A 21,058-nucleotide genomic window follows, 5' to 3' on the forward strand; every position below is an offset into this window, starting at 1 on the left:
AAATTTCTTTTAGTTTACGATGAATTTTGCTCAGAATAATAAAAAAAAAATGCAATTACTTTTTGTGATGGATTGTGCCCAAAAGTGAGATTCTACAACACATAATTACGCAAAACAGTTGTTTGGTATAAATATTTTCTTTATTTTACAGTGTTTCTATAAAAACGTATATAAATATCTTTGTGCTCTTAACCCTGTATGATAAAATAACACATTAGAAGTCGCATAAATTAGAACTTCTGAAATTATTTTAATATTTTTAAAGAAAATTGTGGGTATGGAATTAGTCTTGCTGTGGTACATCTATTTGCTTCTGGTATAATAATAGCCTTGACCTTTTCCGAGTGCTTTTTAGCTCACGGTAACTTTCAGACAAAGTCGTTTTTATTGTTATGTTCTAAAGTTTGAGTTTGTTTTGTTAATTTTAAAAGCATTTGATAAGTAGGATTGTAAAAATAATTGCCAACCAGGATCTTGCAACACCTGAAAGGATAGGAAGTTCAGTTACATATTGCTTCCACCATGCCAATGTGTCAGTTTTACCTGCATTTTTACCTGCATTTTTAGATTTTATTGTTTTTTGATATTTTTCCATTTCTAGTTTAATAGGAGGGTTGTCGTGTGCATGATGTGAAGCAGTATCATTCTTATTATTTCCAAAAATAATATTATATTCATTTTCCACCCAAACATCAAGAAAATGTCCACGGAAAAACGGATGGAGGTAATATCTTAGGGCAAATGTAGGTAATTAACAGCCTTTGTTTGGGAATCTCTTGTTTAATTCTGATAAGTCTTCTAAAAATTTCTTGAATAATTTGTTGTTTCCCTAAGTAAGATGATTATTTTTTTCTTTCTTGATGAAGTTAATGAGTGCAGTTACTTTCCATAGTGACATGTCAGTTCGGATCTTTAGCAGATTTTAGCACTGGAATAATAGCTTCAAAAAGTAGGATTTGTTCATTTGTAGGTACTGTTTTCTTCTTATCATCATCTTCTGTATCTCGTAATTATATGAGTGGAACCTTCAGTCGAAGCATGGCGTGCAGAATATTATAATGATTGTTCTATCTCGTGGTTACTGTGGAGGGTATTTTGAAGTAAACCACATCTTACCTGGAACAAGCATATTTTAACACAGCACTGAAGGTTGTTGATTTATGAAGCCTGTGGATTAAGTGAGCTGGCTTTACGAAAAGCATTTTTAAGTTTCAGGGTACCCTCAACTGTCTTTTGCAGTGCAGTGTTGAGTTTATGATCACTGCATGTAACAGAGCCTACTTCTTTAGTTATTAAAGACATTTTGTTGTTTAGAGCACATGCCATATTTGATGCCTGATCAATAACACACAGTTTATTGGGTATTTTTATTAATGATTCAGGGTATGAAAGTGTGTTATCAAATGCTTTTGCAATGTTGATAGCAGTGTGTCGCTCTTTGAATAGGCACACTTCTAATGTAAATTTCTTTACGACAAAGTCTGGCAAGATATAATGTAATATCACGGGGATGTATAACTCATTTGCTCTTAATGTCGGTGGTCGATGGCAACCTGATTTAGATCTATAAGCTCTTTTTCCATAACTTCATGCATTGCTCCCTTTAGTATTGTAGAGTTGAGGGAGTTTTTTTGAGAAATTTGATGAACGTTTTATTGTGGCATTTGGTAATATTTTGTTCATAAATCTCTTAAACTTTTTAGAATAAGCAAAACTAAACGGCAAGCTCTTAGTAGCCATCGAAGTAATGATGTCAAGATCAACTACTAATTGACGCCGATCTTAAAATGGCCACTTTTTTGTAAACTTCTTCTTTGGGAGAGTGAGAGTTTTGAAGACTACATCTTTTGCGGATCCAAAAACACCTGCCTCAATTACATTTAGTTTTTCATCTACTTGTGATCCCCACTTGTCTTCTTTCTTTTGAAGTTCGATGAATAACTTCCTATGTTGGGTCTGAATATGCTTTCGCAAGCCAGTATTATTTGCTTGCTTTGCGGCAAGCTTATTTCCACAAGTTTTACACAGAGCAGATTCTCCTGAAAATGTACAATATAGTTTAATAATAAATATATATAGCTTTTATTTTATTTTTATTAAAAGCAACAAAGAGTCGGGACGCTTCAAACTCACTCGAGGCCTTTACATCTAAAAAATGCCCTAAATTTTGGGTGCATTTACATATAAAAAATATCAAAGGAGTTAAATAATTTCAGAAATATTATAATATAAATAATTACCAAAAAAGATCCCTTGATAGACGTGAATTTAAAATTATTTTTTTTACAATTAGTTAATAGGTATCTATATACGAAAGAAAAAAAATTCAGAGTTGGCAGACATAAAACCAGACGGTCAATTTAGCGCACTGTGCCTTGCGTGTTCTCCCTTAAAGGGAGAACACGCAAGGCACAGTGGCTACGCAAACTTCTGCTTGGCTACGCAAACTTCTGCGTTAACGTTATTATATATAAAAACAATCCTGCTGGTAATTAATCTCAGGATTATTTCTCGGTACTGCCGGCAATTTCATTTTGAGATAAAGTATAAAAAATACTTAGTAAGTAGTGCTTACCTATATTTTTCTTGAAATAATCCCAGATTAAAGATGTTGTAAGAGGCATAATGATTAAAGATTAGTATACTTTAGTAACTAAAGTATACTTGTTCAATTGTTTAAAAGTAAAGTTTAGTTGTTGAATGTTGAACAAAAAACGAAAGACCAGGCAAGAATAACGATACCACGAGAGATTTAATTAATATAACGATACCAGATGATAAATTAAAATATGGATGTCACACAATTAATTAAACTAAAATAACTGTAATGACTGTTACGAAATCAATTTCCATTGAACAATCATTTCTAATACTTGTTTAGAATAACCATTAACATCACAAGCAATTTCCTTTAGAGAATCATATGAAAAACTCTCTTTAATGGTTGCAAAACTATTCCTTTGGAGATAAATTCCGCACAGAAAATTCTCGCCTGAATGGAATAAAAACTCAATAGAGTTGGAATAACAATATGAGAAACTACACACAGCAGAGGTGGATCCAGGTCATTGTTCCAGGGGGTAGTCCGACCAAAATAAAAATAAGAGCTGCGTGTTTTTTTTATTTTTTTTTATTTTTTACATAAAACAACTGTTTCATTTAATCATTTAGAATGATTTTAGAAAGGTTATAAGATAGTTTGCTAATATATTAAATGGTTATATAAATACCTTTTTTTGTTGTTGAGAAAAATAAGAAATGTTGCAGTACAATTTTTTTATATTTTTCCTTATTTTTTTAATTTTATTAATAATATTTTTAGGTTAGGGGGTTTTCTAGTTACCCCAAATACCACCCCCTTTCTTTTGTCTCTGCCCTAACACACTTTTTAACATAGTTTAATAAAGAAAAAAAACAAAATCTTTTCTTTCCTTTTAATCACGATAGAAACTCCTCGTCATTTCAATCGCGAATAACGGTGTTTATACACTCTATGCATTTACAAATATCCGCACAGGCTTGTTTTTATAACACTTGCATCTCTTTGTGTTACAATCACCACTACAGTCACAAACACTTAATTCAATTAAAACCAATGGAGCAGGAGGACAATCGGTTAATATTGGATCAAGGGATTCACCATTGATCTCCCAGCCGAAGTCTTCAGGAAAAAGAAAATTTTATAGAGGTTAGTAAGATCTAGACATACAAAAAGAGTATTAAATATTTTGCATTTTAGAGCGCTCAAGGTAGATGAAAAATGCACAGCATCTTAATGATAATGATAAGAGAAACCCTTTTAGCTTAGCCAAGGTTGATATGTTATTGGGCAAAATATTGACTACTAAACGCTCAATACCTTGAAGAGTAACCTAAATTGGCAATGACTCAGTATCGCTTAACATTGATAAGGTATAAAGAACCTTGTTATCAGCAAAGATAAATGGCTTCCACTATGTTTATTTGGATTTTCCATAAAAGCGGCCGGTTTGGTCACATCCTGTTAGCCAATGGAAACCCTGTTTACCAACGCCATTCCTTCAATAATAATTACTCTCTGGGTATTGCTTGTCATATTGTGATTAAGTACTACTGAATGCTTTTCTTTTGATAACGACTCCATCTCGTGTAGTATTTTAGTATATCTGTGGAAAGCAGAAAAATTAATCATCAAAAATTAATAATCAAAAAGTAGAGTAAAAAATTCGCATGTTTTTTCATTACGAATGTTATGAAAATACATTCGTAATGAAAAAACATGCGAATGAAATAACTTTCCCGTAAAACGAACTTTCATTCATTATATATAATAAATAATTACTTTTAATAGAAAATTCATATCAATAACAACGCTTTTAACAAAATGCATCATTGATATATAACAAGCCTGGAACGAAAGCACTATTTTTTTAGTCTTTTTATGCGAGTCTTTAAATGGTGGGTCTGTGTTTTATACATTCTTAAGAGTGGTATATCTTTGGAAGAAAACGTTTTCAGCTTAAAGTTTTTGTTCCGCTTGACAAGCTCTTTCGTATAAAATACATATTTTTTAAATTAACGATCTTTGTTTTTTGTTGACTGTAATAAGTTTGACCTCATGAGTCAAACTGGACAAGCTCTTTCGTATAAAATACATACTTTTTAAATTTACGATTATTTTTTTTGCTGACTGTAATAACTTTGACGTCATGGGTCCCGGTCCTAAATGTTAAAATATTTTGGCACCCTTTTTTTCTTTTTAGTTTTAACCTAAAGAACAATTTAAAAGCAAAAAGTTGCTTTTAACACACATGTGCACACAGAAATCCTAATCTTAACATAGCAGCCCTCACTACCGGTTTTTTTCACCTCACTACCGGTTTTTTTTTGTAACCGGATTGGTCTTATTATCAATAAGATTTTTAAGGTGGAAGTTATGGAATAAAACAAGCGCACTGTATTTAAAAAAAACAAATGCTATTATTACACAAATAACACATCTTAAAAGCTTAATATATACGTTCCAAATTTGATAACTTGTACAAAATTTTTAAAAGTAAACAATGACAATCACTTCTAAATAAAATAGGGGAGACAGGGGCTAGTTGGCTCGGTTTTTACTCTATGAGTTCTGTAGCCCTAACAGTACATTTTTTAAAAAATATTTAAAAATAAGTGTAGTCTTAAAGAGTATGGATTAGGGTATCTTATAAAATTTGCATTCATTTACAAAAAAAAATTCTTGGGGCCTTTCCAGACCCTCAAAAAAAAAAAAAAATTTGCGCCAACTTACCCCACCACGGGTTAAGTTGGCGCAAACTATAAAAATGATTATTAATGCACTATTAAGTGCAAAATTAATAGAAATTTTTTTAAAATTAATTTTTGCAACAATTTTATCCCAAAATGTAATATTACTTTTAGCTTGTACCAAATATTAGTCCGTATAAAAGCCAAACAGTAGCCCACCTTTTATCTGTGGAAAAAAAAACTAAAAAAATTTTTTTTTTAATTTTTTTGTAAGAATAAATATTTTTAATATTGTTAAAAATTAAAAAAAAAAAAAAACAATTTTATAAAAATAAATGCTTTTTTCCATATTAAATGCTATGAGCCAACTTACCCCGTGAAAAATTTGTCAACTTACCCCGAAAGCTTTTTTTTAATAAGCAGTCTATAGATCCTGAAAAACGGCAGCTTTGAAAAAAAAGTCTGACTGGATATAGTAAACCAATTGTGACTGGAACTTTTTTTTTTTCATACGACTAAATATTTTCTTTGTAAAGTAAAAAGGAAGCGATGTTCTAAAAGTTACGTTTTTGTCCAAAAAACGCATAAATCTCAATATCTTGCATGCGCGAATCCTGACAATACTACAGTGAATGATGAAATGGTCAATAAGGAAGTTTCTGAGTAATTTTTGTCACTTTGTGATGAAAGGCTCTAAAGATAAACGCAGTTCGTCAACTTACCCCTGCGGCCAACTTAGCCCCGGTCTCCCCTAAACAGCCCCTAAGTAGAGTTTTAAAGTATGTTTTCTCTGTTTTATAGAATAAAAAGTTACCATGCGATTTCATCTAATTTTAATTTCGTGTTTCCAAAAAAGTTATAAAAACTGATTGGCAATTTAAAAAAAACTCAACTATTAGTAAATAACTAAATTAAAAAATAGAGAACAATTCACATTTACCAAACTCAATCATAATTTAAGTTAATAAGCATAAATTTGCAAATTTATGCAAAAGTTTGTCAAAATAGAATCCTAGAAAACCTTTTATTAAGGCATCAACATAGTTTTAACAGAGGCCGTACTCACGTAAGGTGTACGTACTCACAGCTCTATGTAAGGTGTAACGTAGTGTTAGTCAAAAAATTAATCCTTAACAAATAAAATGTTCAAAACTTTTATTAAAATCCATTAAAACAAAATAAATATTTAAAAAACTTTTTTTTTTGTAAAGTATATTTTTTAAGATTTTTTTTTTAATTAACAGAAAATTAAAAGAACGCGCCATAATGACCACGTGCCCTAATGGTAGTAAAAACAAAAAAAATAAGAAAATATTAGAATCTATAATATAATCAACTTGGTTTACTGCATTATACTAATAACTATATTTTTCGAAATTTATATGCCGGGCCAGCCCAGATCAGATTCGAAACAATTTTATCAGTATATTTTTTAAAGAAATATATTTGTATAATTTTTAATAAAAATATTATTTTTGCTTTTTATTCTCTGTTAGAAGTTATTCTCATATTTATAACTATAAGAAATAAAAACCTTAGAATCAAAAAAGATTTAAATTAACAAAAAAAAAAAAAAAATTAAAGCATGCAAGAAATTTAAATAATAAAAAATTTAATTTCAATTTTGTATAAAACACGGATTCAAAATGTCATTACCAGCTCAAAAATTTTCATTTTGTATTTTTTAATGAACACTCCAGTTCACGAGATTTTAACTAGAGTTGGTAACAAAATTGCTGTCGTACTAACACATTATAGACAAATATTTTACAATTCACCTATTAACGTACAATTTTATTCCACCTTGCCAATCAGCAGAAACTATTATTTCAAAAGGTTTGGAAGAAAGGTCATTGTTAGCTCCTTTTAGTTGAGTTGCAGGTAGAATAACAGTTGGATACGGTGCAAATATAGCTGCCGTCACAACTGCGTCATGCGCTAAAAATAAATAAATAACAAATGTATAAATTTTTAAAATACTAATTTCAAAATATTTAAAAATTACACAGAAATTTTAACTACAAATACCTAAGAAGCTTTCGTAATACTCGTTTCTATCTTTTCTTACATTCGGAACATCATGATTAGTCTTCCATATATGAACGTATTTATCTTCAGAACCGCACAATATAAGTTTTCCGTCATTGCTTAAAATAAATAAAATAATAATACAAATTAATTCGAATTTTTTAAAGTGATAAAATTGTTTAAGCAAGAAGTACCTGAAGCTAGCACGTATTTGACTAGACTCGTTATGCAAGCCTTTGTATTTGCAATAAAGAGAGTGATCTTTCAAGTCATATAATCGAATGCGAGAATCATTTGAGGTAATTAATACCTAATAATAAAAAATAAATAAAAAGCTTGTATAATAAACTATAATTGTATTTTTTTTTACTAATATCAATCTTTAAGCAAAAACTCTCTTTGAACTGATTTCAAGAAGAAAACTATATAAGCTTTTTAAAAAAACAATTTGCCATGTGATCAAAGCACCATTAAATTTTAAACATATAGCATTATTTCATCTAGTACTACACGCAAGTAGATGCCGTACTGTTATACGCAAATAGGGTGTCATAGAGATGGCTATACGCAAGTAGGGTGCCATAGGTAAGTCTACATGTCTGTGTATGTGTCATATAGGGTGCCACAGGTAAGTCTACATACATTGTTGACACACATTGCGGGAGTTGAGGTTCAACTCCCGCAATGTGTGTCAACTTAAAAAAAATTTCCTTCAAAGTATTAAATTATAAAAAAAATTGTAGCACTTATTTTGTTTGGATTAAAAAAATTTGAACAAAATATTAAGAAACTTTTTAAGGTCAAAATAATCAATAAGTTTTTAACCACTTTAAATTTTCGTTTTTTAAAACGCTTTTTATTACTATTATGGTAACTAAATGTTAGGTACCATCATGCACATAAAGTTGTTTCTCCCTATAAGCACTCATCCAGAAGTAACTTTGTTACAATATTACAATATTCCAAAACTATTGTTTAATGCATTTTAGCAACAGAATATAGCTCTTTATCTAACAACGTAACAACACTTTTATTTTCAACTCTTTTATATAATTCTGAATAAATGCCTAAATAAACTCTGAATAATGCCTTTAATTACTTTGTATCATTACAACTTATTTGGCAGATATTTATACAAAATCTCTAAAATTTATGAGAAGATAATAAATAATGACAAGCTAAATTGAACAACAAATAAATTTTTCTGTAAAAAAAAAATTTCAACTAGACAATTAAGTTGAATTATTGCATATTTACTAAGGTACATAAGTGTTAAACTACTTGGGTAAATCAGCCATTTTAGTTCCTCTCCATATTTACTTTAAACATTTATATCAATACCCATGAATTAGGCATATGCAATAATTTCTGCATCAATTACACATTTTCTATTATCACACTTTCATTAAGATATATAATTGATTGATTAAAATTTGAAGTTATTTTATCATTAATTTGTGCACACTTATGTCTTACAAATTTTACTCTTATAATTTCATAAGCCCTTTTACTGCCCGTAATGATATAAGATAATGCTCTAAAAAAGCAATTATCATCACCTGTGGTTCTATAGAATTCTTTAGGACACGAAAATAGATTAATATCTGATGTAAATATATTTTTGGTTATACAAATTTTTCAGAAATTTCAGAAATCTTTTTACAATATTTGCATATTTTCTATTTAATCATTAGTAACTTCCATATTCACTTCATCAAATTTCTCATTCCTCACTAGTTATTTTTTCTTGTTCATCACTTGTTGTTTTTTCTTGTTTATCACTAGTTATTTTTTCTTGCTCATCACTTGTTATTTTTCTTATATAAAGATAACTTTGACTAGTTGTACCTAGTTTTCGAAATTTGACCCTTTAGAATTTTCAAGGTTTTCTAAACCAGATTCAAAGTAGTCTATTTGCAAGATTCGACTATCTTGAATGATTATGTGGGCTAATTTGAGTCTCCTTTAAATCATTAGGGAAAAAACCTGATGTTAATATTTTAATATTATTTTTTACTCATTATTTTTCAATCTTATTATTTATTAATATTTAATAAAAATAACAATTGAATTATTTTAAAACAATGATTTAAAATAAAATATTTAAAAGCAGATGTAAGAAACATATAACTCTCAAACAAATTTCCTTTTTTCACCAACAGATTTTTCTTGAAATAATAAAAAAATTGCAACAAAACAAAATTAAAAAAAAAGTCATAAATATATGACTTTTTTTTTATTAATTAGAAATTTTTAATTAGACACTTTTGACTTAATTAAACTTGAATTAACTTTGAAAAAAAGACCTGATATTAAAATAAATTATATATTCTGTATAAATACTTCCGATTTGTAGACAATGAACCTACAACTTTCTTCTTCAGATGAATTAGTTCTATGAAAAAATCAAGCTGAGGGATGTATGTTGAAATAGGAAGATTTGTTGCTATGTTAATTAATTTTCTAATGTTTCCTGAGAATCTATTTTCAGATAAAGTTTTTCCATCTAAAGGTAACATTAAATGTCTAAGTGGCAACTCGTTGGTATGTAGCGCACAAATAATCCAGATTAGTTTGAATCCTAGTTTCTTTTCTAAATATTGAATAACTCCACCCTTCCAGCCTATAATAATTTTTTATTTTCAGTACAAGATATGTTATAAAATTTTAAAATACCATTAAAGAAATCAAAATAAAACCTGTGTTAAGGTTGGTTAAATCTCCACCAATTGCAACTACTTGGTTTTCAACACCATGTGATATTATCCAATCATACAGCTGTTTAGCAATATGATCAGTAGGTGTTTGACCATCTCTCTCCTCTGAATTATTTACAAAGTGGAATAAATATGTTCCACCAGGCTCAGTACAGACACTATAATGATCTTCTTCGATCTCTCTTAGGTAAGATTTACCATCATTACCATATACAACTGTTTTTGTAAGGTCCTTTTGACAATCGAACATAATACATTGTATGTCCTCTTCCTAAACTTGATTGTTATGTTTCTCTTTACAGGCCTTTTTTACTCTTTGCTTTGATCTCTCAATTTTTTATGATCTAGAGCTAGGCTTTTATCAGGTATATGATCTTTTAAAAAACCTGGATTCTTGGCTGCTTTTTATGTTGCAGTGCCTATTGATGCAGTTGCTCTGTTACTTATACCAAATCTTAATGGTGACAAAGCAATATGATTTACATTTAAGGATAATAGAGTTATAGAGTTGAGAGAGGGTTATAACCACAATTAAGTAGCCTCCTCGTCTGAAGTGGCCTTCTCATCCTTGGGGAGGTTAAATAACATTAAAAAGAAAAGCTGAGAAACATTTTGTATGTCTGGTAAATAAACATTGTCATTATAATCATTCTCAACATGATCTGACTCTACATCATTTTGAGATAATACATCAGAATACTGTACAGTCTCGACTCTACCTCTCTTTTATTGGTTTTGCTTGCTTTGTTGATATTTCTTTGTCTTAATACTTCTTTTCTATCAACTGAACCTATTTGCATTCCACTTTTAGAACCAACTTTATCTCTGAATCTATAGAATATTCTGCTACTTTCAAAATTTAAGTTCAATAATCGGATTTTTATTTTCCTGAGAACATTTGCAAAGATTATGAAAAATCTGATTGCAGCCATTACAATCAAAATCTTCACATAATTTTATTGAACATTTACACCTAGCTATGTCAAACAGTTTATCTAAGATCAATTTATGATCAGAAAGTTGTTTAGACGTTACCCTACCTAACGCCAGATTATATGCTTTTTTCCAGTCATATACAATTCTTTCTTTTCTTCTTTTATCATAAACAATGGGTATAAGTGCTTTTTGCCAGAAACATTTTACTGAGGTCCACAATTTTTTTAGAAGTTTGCCTTAAATCTTTGTCATTTTCTTCAATCCTTTTAAGAAAGAGACCATATCTCAAAACATCTCTTAAAGTTGGTAGTTCTGACTTTAATAACTTTTTTTCTGTACCAATTAACTTTGTTAATTTTTAACTTTATCACAAGTTTTTTGAGCCATTATTTATAATTTTACTCTTATTTCTTATAGAATAATTACATGTTTTATTATTTCTTCCTTATATTAATTAACAAAACTGTTACTAATGGTCCAACTTTGGCTTATATAAGCAAAAAGTTGCAGAAATATGTCAATATATTGTACAAAATTATTTATTACCCATTTCTATGGTAAAATACCTTCTTAGTTGTTATAATTTAGGATTTTGGCATGTTTATTGCTTAAATAGTAGTTTGAGACATTGATTTGATTTAGAAGGTTTGAAAATGATAATAGTATAAAAATTGACAAAATGCTGGGAAAACGATATATTTATGATAAAACTAATATTTTCAAGCTGAAAATTACCTGACTAAACATTAAATGCAAAAAAAAGAAAATCAGTTCTTAGTTTCATGGTCAGACATAAGAAAAATGGCCAGCCAAAACTAAATTCAAAAATTTTTCAAAAGTGACTAACCCTACTAGTCATATTCAACAATCAACAGAATAACTAAGATCAACAGCCACCAACAGAATAATTAAGACAACCAACAAAAGATTAGTCATGGTCACACAACAATCAGCAGATCATTTAATTTGGTTGGAAATGGGGCAATAATTCAAATGCACTAATTTATTATTAAAAAAGTCGCACAATTTTATTAGTAGCGTTTCCTTTTATTACTAATATTACTTAATGAATTCACCTTATAAAGCTGAAAGGACCACTACAGTTGATGTTTTTTTTTTTTTAAATGTGTTTACAACCTTTTCTCAATTCTTTAACTCTAAAATACAAGACAAAATTTGACAAACACTGTCATTGTGGTAAACAAGTTAAGCATGGTACTACCAATATGATGATTTGGTGGTATAGTGGTTGCTTATGAGGCAACCACTATACCACCAAATCACTACCACATTAGCCCATTTCTTTATTTTTTCTTATATTGCTTTGTTTATTGTTTACACAAACTTTATAAAGACTTGATTTACAAAACAGTTAATAAACTAATTTAAAAATTCACTAAAATCTAAGAGATTTTAACTTTTTTTTGATCCAAAGCATAACTTTTTTAAAAACATGTAAGCGCAAGAAATAAAAGTTAATTCCCCAAAAATTCACAGATTTGATTCAAAAGAAATAAAAATTGCTAAATTACATACAAGTATTGCCAACATATAACTATTACTATATTAGATTTAATGAACTAAGTTATACTTTCTCTTTTTTTGTTAGAAAGTTAAACTGATATTGGATTTTTGATAAAACAAGTAACCACAAGAAAAATTAATATAGCTATTTCTAGTCTTACCTTGTCTTGACCTGGCATTGGTTCAATTCCACTAACTTTACGACCTCTAGCATTTTTACCACGACTAGACCGCACTGTAACTTGTGTGTGATATTTAAGACGCTAAATATTTTAACTATAACAATTAAATTTTAAACTAAAGTTATTTAAATCTATTTTGATTTTTAGTAACTTACCTCTGTATCATAGAAAATACATCTTCCGTCATATGTACCTACAACGGCAAGTTTACCATTTTGACAAAAGTTTGCAGCAGTGATTAGACTGGTTCCTAGAAAAATGAATAATACATTTAAAATAAAAAAAATTAAATAAACTTAAAGTACTGTGTTTTCTGACACATTTTTCTTTTTTCATTTTTTTAAAAAAGAAAAATGTGTCAGAAAACACAGTATTTTATACACACAGTATTTTACACACACAATAAATTTCTAAAAGAGTTCAATATTTTCTATATTGAACTCTTTTAGAAATTTATTGTGTTAAACTTATAGAAAAGTTGTTATTGAATATGTATAAAATAATTAACAAAAATTTTTTGACATAACTACTTTAGATTTTAAATGAATTACAAATTTTTAACCTGAACCATCAATTTCATTCCATAAAGCAACTTTTTTCTCAGGAATATTCCAAAGTCGAATCTTCCCATCCAATGAACCACTCAAAAAGTAACGATCATCCTGTCAATGTTATTACATTAACTTGTTAATTTAAACTGTTACTTTTATTTTAAAAAATATATAAGCTATAAAATTACAATTTATAAAATTATAGTTATAAAAATTATAAAAATAATTATAAAAACATCAATTACTGATACAGTAACATCACATATATGATACAAAAACATAAACATCAATTACTGATACAGTAAAAGTTAAATAATTTATTTACTACTATTCTTTTATATTTAAATTATTGGAATTTTTTATATTGTTAATATTGTTAATATCATCAAAACATAGAAAAAAAAAATTTTGTCTCTTAAATTATTCACAAGTAGGAAAAAAAAAAATTTTAAAAAGTAACAAACCCTTGGATGAAAACAAATAGCTGTAACAAAATCAACATGTTGAAAACAACATAAGCATTCTTGTCGTGATATATGCCATAATCTAAACATACATATATAATCTAAACATACATATATAATCTAAACATACATATATAATCTAAACATACATATATAATCTAAACATACCTATATAATTTAAACATGCATATATAATCTAAACATACATATATATTTATACTTATAACACTATTAAACATGACATAACCTTAACATACATATTTATAGAACTTAATCTAAACATACATATTTATACATATAAAACTAATAAACATGACATGCCATAATTTAAAAATACATATATAATCTAAACATACATATATTTATACATATAAAACTATTAAACATAATCTAAACAAATTCAGATAAAATACTTATTTGCAATTAAAATTTTCAGTTAAAATTTACAATTGAAAATAAGTTTTTAAAAATGTTGTTTTGATGGCATATAACTGGAAATGTTGGATTGTCCATTTTTTTAAAAACACATGTTTACATCTTCATGTTACATTATTCAATAGATATTAGTTGATATTTTTCAAGATATTTTACACATATATACCTATAATGACTTTTTTTTTTAATTCAATTAATGTATTCACCTCTTCAAGGCAGAGGGGGCTACTACAGTCAAGGAGGCTACTACTGATACTTTTTTTTTTATTGTTTGATAACTTTCTCTCATCCCTTTAATTCCAAAAAATGAATTTTGACAAATAAATCCGCTGCACAGAGTAACAATTGCGGTACTACCAGGAACATGGTGAAATTGAACTTAGAACTTTTAGGTAAAGTAGAAAGTGTTTAATCAAAACAAAACAAATAAAAATTAAAAAGAATTTAATGGATAAACAAAATTTTTGTTTATCCATTACCTCAATAGGTCACAATAAGGCTTTGTTAAACAAAAAAGAAATCCTAAATGAAAAAACTACAGAAAATTGTAATTGTAAACAAAAAATCAATTGTCCAATGAGTGGAAGTTGTTTATCAAAAAATGTGGTATATAAATGTGTTGTTTCCTCTAAGAATGTACCTGATAAACAATATATTGGCATAACAGAGGGTGAATGGAAAAAACGTTTTGCCAATCATAAGCAATCTTTCAAGAATAAAAAGTGTTCAAAAGACACCATGCTGTCAAAATATATATGGGAATTAAAAGAAAAAAATATTGATGATTTTATACTGAATTGGTCTATCCTTAAAACAGCGCCTGCATATAACAATATTTCCAAAAAATGCATACTATGCCTACAAGAAAAATTTGAAATAATTACACATGCAAATCAAGAATGCTTATTAAACAAAAGATCGGAATTAATTTCTAAATGTAGGCACGAAAATAAGTTTCTCCTAAAAAACTATAAAAATAAATGAGTTCAAATAATATTTACATTAACTACCCTTTTTTAAAAAATCATTGTAAAAAAATAGCATAAGTAATCATTTCTAAAGAATTCTTTTTATAATAGTGTCCGTAAATTCCACAAATGTGTGAAAATTTACAGTAGTTAAGACATTTGCAACTTCCTGTAATTTAATTTTTGGTATAAATTGAAGTTTTATTAATTTGATCATTCATTTCTGATGAATCTTTGTTGATGAAACACAGTGTCAAATGGAAAAATTTAGTTAAGTGATTTTCTACTAATATATAATTGCTCTGTTCTTTTAAGAACATTGAGCACTCTATTGTGTAGAATACTTTTTAAAGTTGTTTAAATATATATATATATATATATATATATATATATATATATATATATATATATATATATATATATATATGAATACTATTATGTATAAAATTTGTTTTACCTCAATAGATAAACTACAGACTGTATAGATTATATGTTACTCCTAATATCAAAAAATAAACAAAGCTACTAATATTTATACTACAATACTCAGAGTTTCATGTGTTTTCTGCCTATAAAAATTCTCAGAAAATCACCATTTGTTTTTGTTGTTTTTTTGTGTTAATTCACCTCCCAAGACCGAGAAGGCCACTACAGACGAGGAGGCTACTTAATTGTGGTTATAACCCTCTCAACTCTTTAACTTCAAGACACAAACCTTGACGAAAAAGGCCGCTGCATGGATGTGGTGGGGATCGAACTTGGAACCACTCACATATGAAATGAGGGCTCTACCGCTACACCACTACTGCAATTTATAAATATAAGTTTTAAAGTAGAAAATAAAGTTTTAATGTATAAAAGAACAAAACACACAACGTGTTCAAAAAATATATTTTGGAAATAAAAAGGCGTGTACTGCCCTGCTTACAAAATAGACAATAAGTGAAAAAAAATGAAAAATGACTTAGGACCAGAATTAACTTCATTAACATATATTGTCTCATGGTACAAAGCAAAAAGAATGTATTTGTTTACTAGCTTACCTAAAATATGCTAACAAATTAATTATTAATTTTATTACATAGCAAAAAGACTTAATTGTGAAAAAAGTGCTTAATTATGATAATTAAATAAAAAATTTAAAAAATCATTAAAACCTCAGGAAACTCTTTTTTGAAGTCAATTGATAATATTAAATGTTTCTGATATGTACTAAGCTGACTGGTTGGCTAAATACTTTTTTTGTTTTTTAAGAATATTAAGAATGAAAATTTTGCAGTTACTGTTTATTTTATAAGTAGTGCAGTGTATAATAACAGGCACTCAAACTCTGAGAAACAAAATTCAAAATATTTCAAACTCTACGCTATTTCTACATGTGAAAATATTTCAAACTCTACGCTATTTCTACATGTGAAAATATTTCAAACTCTACGCTATTTCTACATGTGAAAATATTTCAAACTCTACGCTATTTCTACATGTGAAAATATTTCAAACTCTACGCTATTTCTACATGTGAAAATATTTCAAACTCTACGCTATTTCTACATGTGAAAATATTTCAAACTCTACGCTATTTCTACATGTGAAAATATTTCAAACTCTACGCTATTTCTACATGTGAAAATATTTCAAACTCTATGCTATTTCAGAAAACAACAACAACAAAAAGTAGTGAAAAGTTTTTCCATTTTTCTCTTTAACACAAAAATTTTTAAACATAAGTACAAATTTTAAAAAACATAGAGTTACATACCGAACAGTCTTATCCATTGAAGAAGATAGCAAAAAGAAATTCTAAAATCCAATAAATTATCTAATCAGACACATTACTATTCAAATATAACTAACCAAAATATTGTATACATTCATACACAATACTAAAAAAATTGTAACTAATTATACACAATACTGAAAAAAATATAACCAATCATACATAATACTAAAAGAAAATTTAATTAATCATACAAAATACAAAAAAATTAAAACCAATCAGAACTTTAAAGTATCTGATTATTATTCTAACTAAAATTATCATTTTATAAACCTTTGACCAGGAAAGATCCAGTACATCAGATGTATGTCCATGATAAGAAACAAATGGCACTGCTCTAAATGGACCTTCGCTTTCGTCATTTACATTTTGAGCCTTAAAAAATTTGATGGTTAAACAAAAACAAATAAATCAGAATTTAAAAAGAATTTTTATTAAGTAATGACACAAGTGATCAAAGATGACATAAAAATCAAAAGATTGAACAGCTATATGTAAGCTAACCATATAGGAAATTTTTTGAATAAAAGTTCCAAAAATCTTTTATCAACAATTTATTGCTTAAGTATTTATTTGGTAGTTATTTAGTACAAAATAACAGCTACATCTTAAAGGATGCCAATACTTACTAGCAATAAATCGCAAACAAGTGGGTCTTCATCAATAGATGCTACAGAAGAACTAGACACCATTGAGCCAGTGGGAGATGACCTTTCTGCAGGGCGTGAATATTTTAGTCTCATTTCTTCAAAGTTTGAGAAAGCATCTTTTAACACCCAAACGCGCTAGAAACATTTTAAGTACAAATCATTAAAAAAAAAAAAAACGTAAATTTGTTATAAACAAATTTGTTATAAACAACTTTGTTGTAAACTATTTATAAGTAAACTATTTATACCACCTATTACCAAACTTTTAGTTTCTGGGGAAATAAAATTTATATTCTTATAAAATTCTAATAACGATAACCATTTTTCCGACTACTGATACATTAAGAAGATAACCTGTTAATCTACTGATACATTAAGAAGATAATCTGATAATCTACTGATACATTAAGAAGATAATCTGATAATCTACTGATACAACAAGAAGATAATCTGATAATCTACTGATACATTAAGAAGATAATCTGATAATCTACTGATACAACAAGAAGATAATCTGATAATCTACTGATACATTAAGAAGATAATCTGAAAATCTACTGATACATTAAGAATATAATTGCTGAAAAACACTGATGTTTTACTGTAAGGCTAATGTTCTTGAAATTTTTAATTATTCCACAAAAAATCAAAGAGGTTTGTTAGAAAATTCATCAAACTCTTTCATTTATAACTATATAAACATAAAACGTATATAATACATAGCATATAACAACATAATATATGCCATTAGCGAGTTTAGACTTTTCAGCTTTGACAAAAAAAAAATTTAATATATGTACAGATAAATAAAAAAATTTACCACTACATTATCCTGTCCAGCAGTAGCCTAAAATAAAAGTACTATTTATTAACAATAAGTTAATAATCCTTGGATATAATGAATGAAATCTTTTAAAAATATTAACATGCTAGCATTACATATTTACTTGGACTGGAAAAGAGATAAACACACAAATCAAACACAGCAATCATTTCTAGGTTGGTTTATCCTTATGTATTTTTCTTTAAATCAAGGTGTAATCATTTGAAGCAATACTGTAAAGTGCACAAGTCCATTGTTAATACAGTAAGGCCTGCAATAAACGTGTCTTATAAATGTAAAGATAATCGCTTTTCTTTATTTTTTATGTAAATTAAATAACACCACAATTACTGCTTTAAAAAGCTCTAAAACTCTTGCTCACCTAATTTCTATTGTAATAACTCTGTATACTGTTAAATCAAAACGCAAAACATAATTTGAAATTTTACAGTAACAGAATAAAAGCTTAGCTTAGTAAGAAAATATCCTCACAAAGTGCTAGAGGACAACCATGCATCACTACACCAAGTGCTAAATGAATAATTCATAACAATTTAAAGTAAATTTCTTTTGTCAGGTACAGAAAAGAAGAATATAATCCAGTGAAAAGAGAAGACAATAAATGTAGACCAACTGTGTTATCAAGACAGTAAAAACATTTTAAAGATGTTAGTGATAGTATGGTCAGTTAAGTGATAAAGGCAGTGGCCTTCTTTATATAGTGGAATAGATGATGAACCAGGATCAATATAAAAATTATTAGCTATAAAATTAATTCCCCAGTTACAATATCAGTTACATGATTGCTTTCCTTATATTTCTAAATACATCTTTATGAACAATTCTACACCATACCATAAAGCTAAGTCTGTGACAACATATAAAGAGTCAAAAAAACTCTTTTACTGTGGCCAGGCAATTCTCTAGACTTTTAATTAACTTTTTTAATCAACAACAAAAGTCTTATTTGAGGCATTAAATAATGTTTGAAAATAGTGGCCCAACCAAATACTAAAAAAACATTTTGTATAATGAACTTTCTTAAATAAATAGTTAAAAATAGTAACAATTTTTTTAAAGAAAAATTAAAAGCAATAGAGTAAAATGGAGTCGAATGGAATAGTTAATAATTTTGTTTATTTATAATAGTTAAGGATTTTAATTATTTATTTTTTACGGACAAAAGATTTTTAATTTTTTTTTTAAAGTTGTAGAGAATATTGAGTATTTTAAATATATAAAAATCAAATAGTTTTTTTTTAAGTTTTTTATGAAACTTTATTTGATTAAATAAAAATTTATTCCATTCTACACTGACATTCAAGGAGAATGAAATATGCAAATATATGTGTAATTAAAACAACACTTTATTAAAAAACAAAAAACAATCAATAATAACAATTAAAAAATCAATCAAATAAAATAAACTTTTTCATTCTTGTGGTGATGATGAGTCATTAATAGGTACTAGAGGTTGAGTTGAGTTTTTAGTTGTGCTGCACTTTTTGGTGCAATAAAATTCAGCGCCTTTTATGTATCACTTTGATATGCATGTTTGACATAGCCAAACCTTGCAATTTGAATTTTCAAACTGGTATCATTCCATAATTTGACTTGCTGAAGCTTTGCCTAAAACTTTTCTGCAATTAAATTAATTTGCAGCTAATATTTTCGATGAACTTGTTGCTTGGTTTATTTGCTATTCGCCATTAGAGCTAAGCTTGCATTGTTTTTTAGCTTGCTTTGCTGCTTTTTTGCTCTCACCATCTTTCAACCTTTTAAGTATTTCAGGTTTGTTGAGACACTTCCCTTCGAATCTTGGCACATCTACATTTTTTTTTTGTGTCAATGTGTTAGATACGAAATATTTGTTGAAAAGCTGGTGCAAGTGATTGGGCTGATTGCAGTCGTTTTTCAACCTCTTTTTCAATTTCCTTTTGAATAGCTGGAGTTAGTACAATATTGAAGGTTGTTTGCAGACAGGGTGACTTTTGAGGTGACTTTAGAGCTGATGCTATGTGACATGATGCTAGATGTTGGTGTAGAATGAGAGGGCAGTGGCTGAGGTAGTGTAGTTCCTGGTGTTACTATTGGTGATGGTACTATCATAGATTCTGGTTGTTGAGATGATGAAGGCTCAGGTTCAGATGACAGCGTTCCAAACATATTAGTAATTTGCAACTTTGACTGATCGATTTTATTGTCGAGTGCAAAGAAGCGAGTATTCTGAAACCCAGTGACTATTTGAGTACATGTAAAATCTTCACCAGAGCTGAAAAGTTTTTTTTGCAGGTGACTAAAACATTCTTTTGGTTGCTGAACTTTGTCTCTGCATAAAACTATTAAAGTAATTTGTGCCAAACTCTTTTGACATGGCAATAAACACTAAGATCTAGTGGCTGCAGAATATGTGACGAGTGGCTGGTAAGTAAATTAACAAGATATTGTTTTCGATGCAAATAAGTACGACCCGATAAGTGACATGTGTCACATGTCCATCTACAACTAAAATATGATAAAATTAGATAACTATAATTAGATTGATGTAATCTTTTGTGAATGTAAAATTAGATAACTAAAATTAGATTGAACTAATTACCTAGAATTTTCTTCATGGCAGGAACATACACGTTAGTGAGCCACTGCACAAATTGCTTATCTTTCATCCATTCGGATGGAGATATAGCATATATGGCATCATAGATGAGGTAAACACCAATCTCTGTACAAACGTTTTTTTGATTTTAAAATAATGTATGGAGCAAGACGATTAC

At 28.1% G+C, this 21,058-nt stretch overlaps 1 protein-coding gene across 1 annotated transcript in view; it reads right to left on the reverse strand.

The window, feature by feature from the left end:
- Positions 1 to 6,533: 6,533 nt before the first annotated feature.
- The window catches only part of LOC100208593 (WD repeat-containing protein 44), a 48,372-nt gene continuing 33,847 nt past the window's right edge, over positions 6,534 to 21,058 (reverse strand). Inside the window, exons 12-22 of the mRNA XM_065788574.1 lie at positions 18,282 to 18,308; positions 17,441 to 17,596; positions 17,085 to 17,186; positions 16,794 to 16,834; positions 13,632 to 13,713; positions 13,179 to 13,278; positions 12,772 to 12,866; positions 12,596 to 12,697; positions 7,452 to 7,567; positions 7,258 to 7,376; positions 6,534 to 7,167 (exon numbers count right to left, since the gene is read on the reverse strand). Coding sequence (XP_065644646.1) covers positions 7,004 to 7,167; positions 7,258 to 7,376; positions 7,452 to 7,567; positions 12,596 to 12,697; positions 12,772 to 12,866; positions 13,179 to 13,278; positions 13,632 to 13,713; positions 16,794 to 16,834; positions 17,085 to 17,186; positions 17,441 to 17,596; positions 18,282 to 18,308 — 1,104 coding nt within the window. The 3' untranslated portion in view covers positions 6,534 to 7,003. The remainder of the gene's footprint in view (positions 7,168 to 7,257; positions 7,377 to 7,451; positions 7,568 to 12,595; positions 12,698 to 12,771; positions 12,867 to 13,178; positions 13,279 to 13,631; positions 13,714 to 16,793; positions 16,835 to 17,084; positions 17,187 to 17,440; positions 17,597 to 18,281; positions 18,309 to 21,058) is intronic.

Source organism: Hydra vulgaris, chromosome 01 (genome assembly GCF_038396675.1).
Source record: "Hydra vulgaris chromosome 01, alternate assembly HydraT2T_AEP".
In the NCBI taxonomy this organism is placed as follows: domain Eukaryota; kingdom Metazoa; phylum Cnidaria; class Hydrozoa; order Anthoathecata; family Hydridae; genus Hydra; species Hydra vulgaris.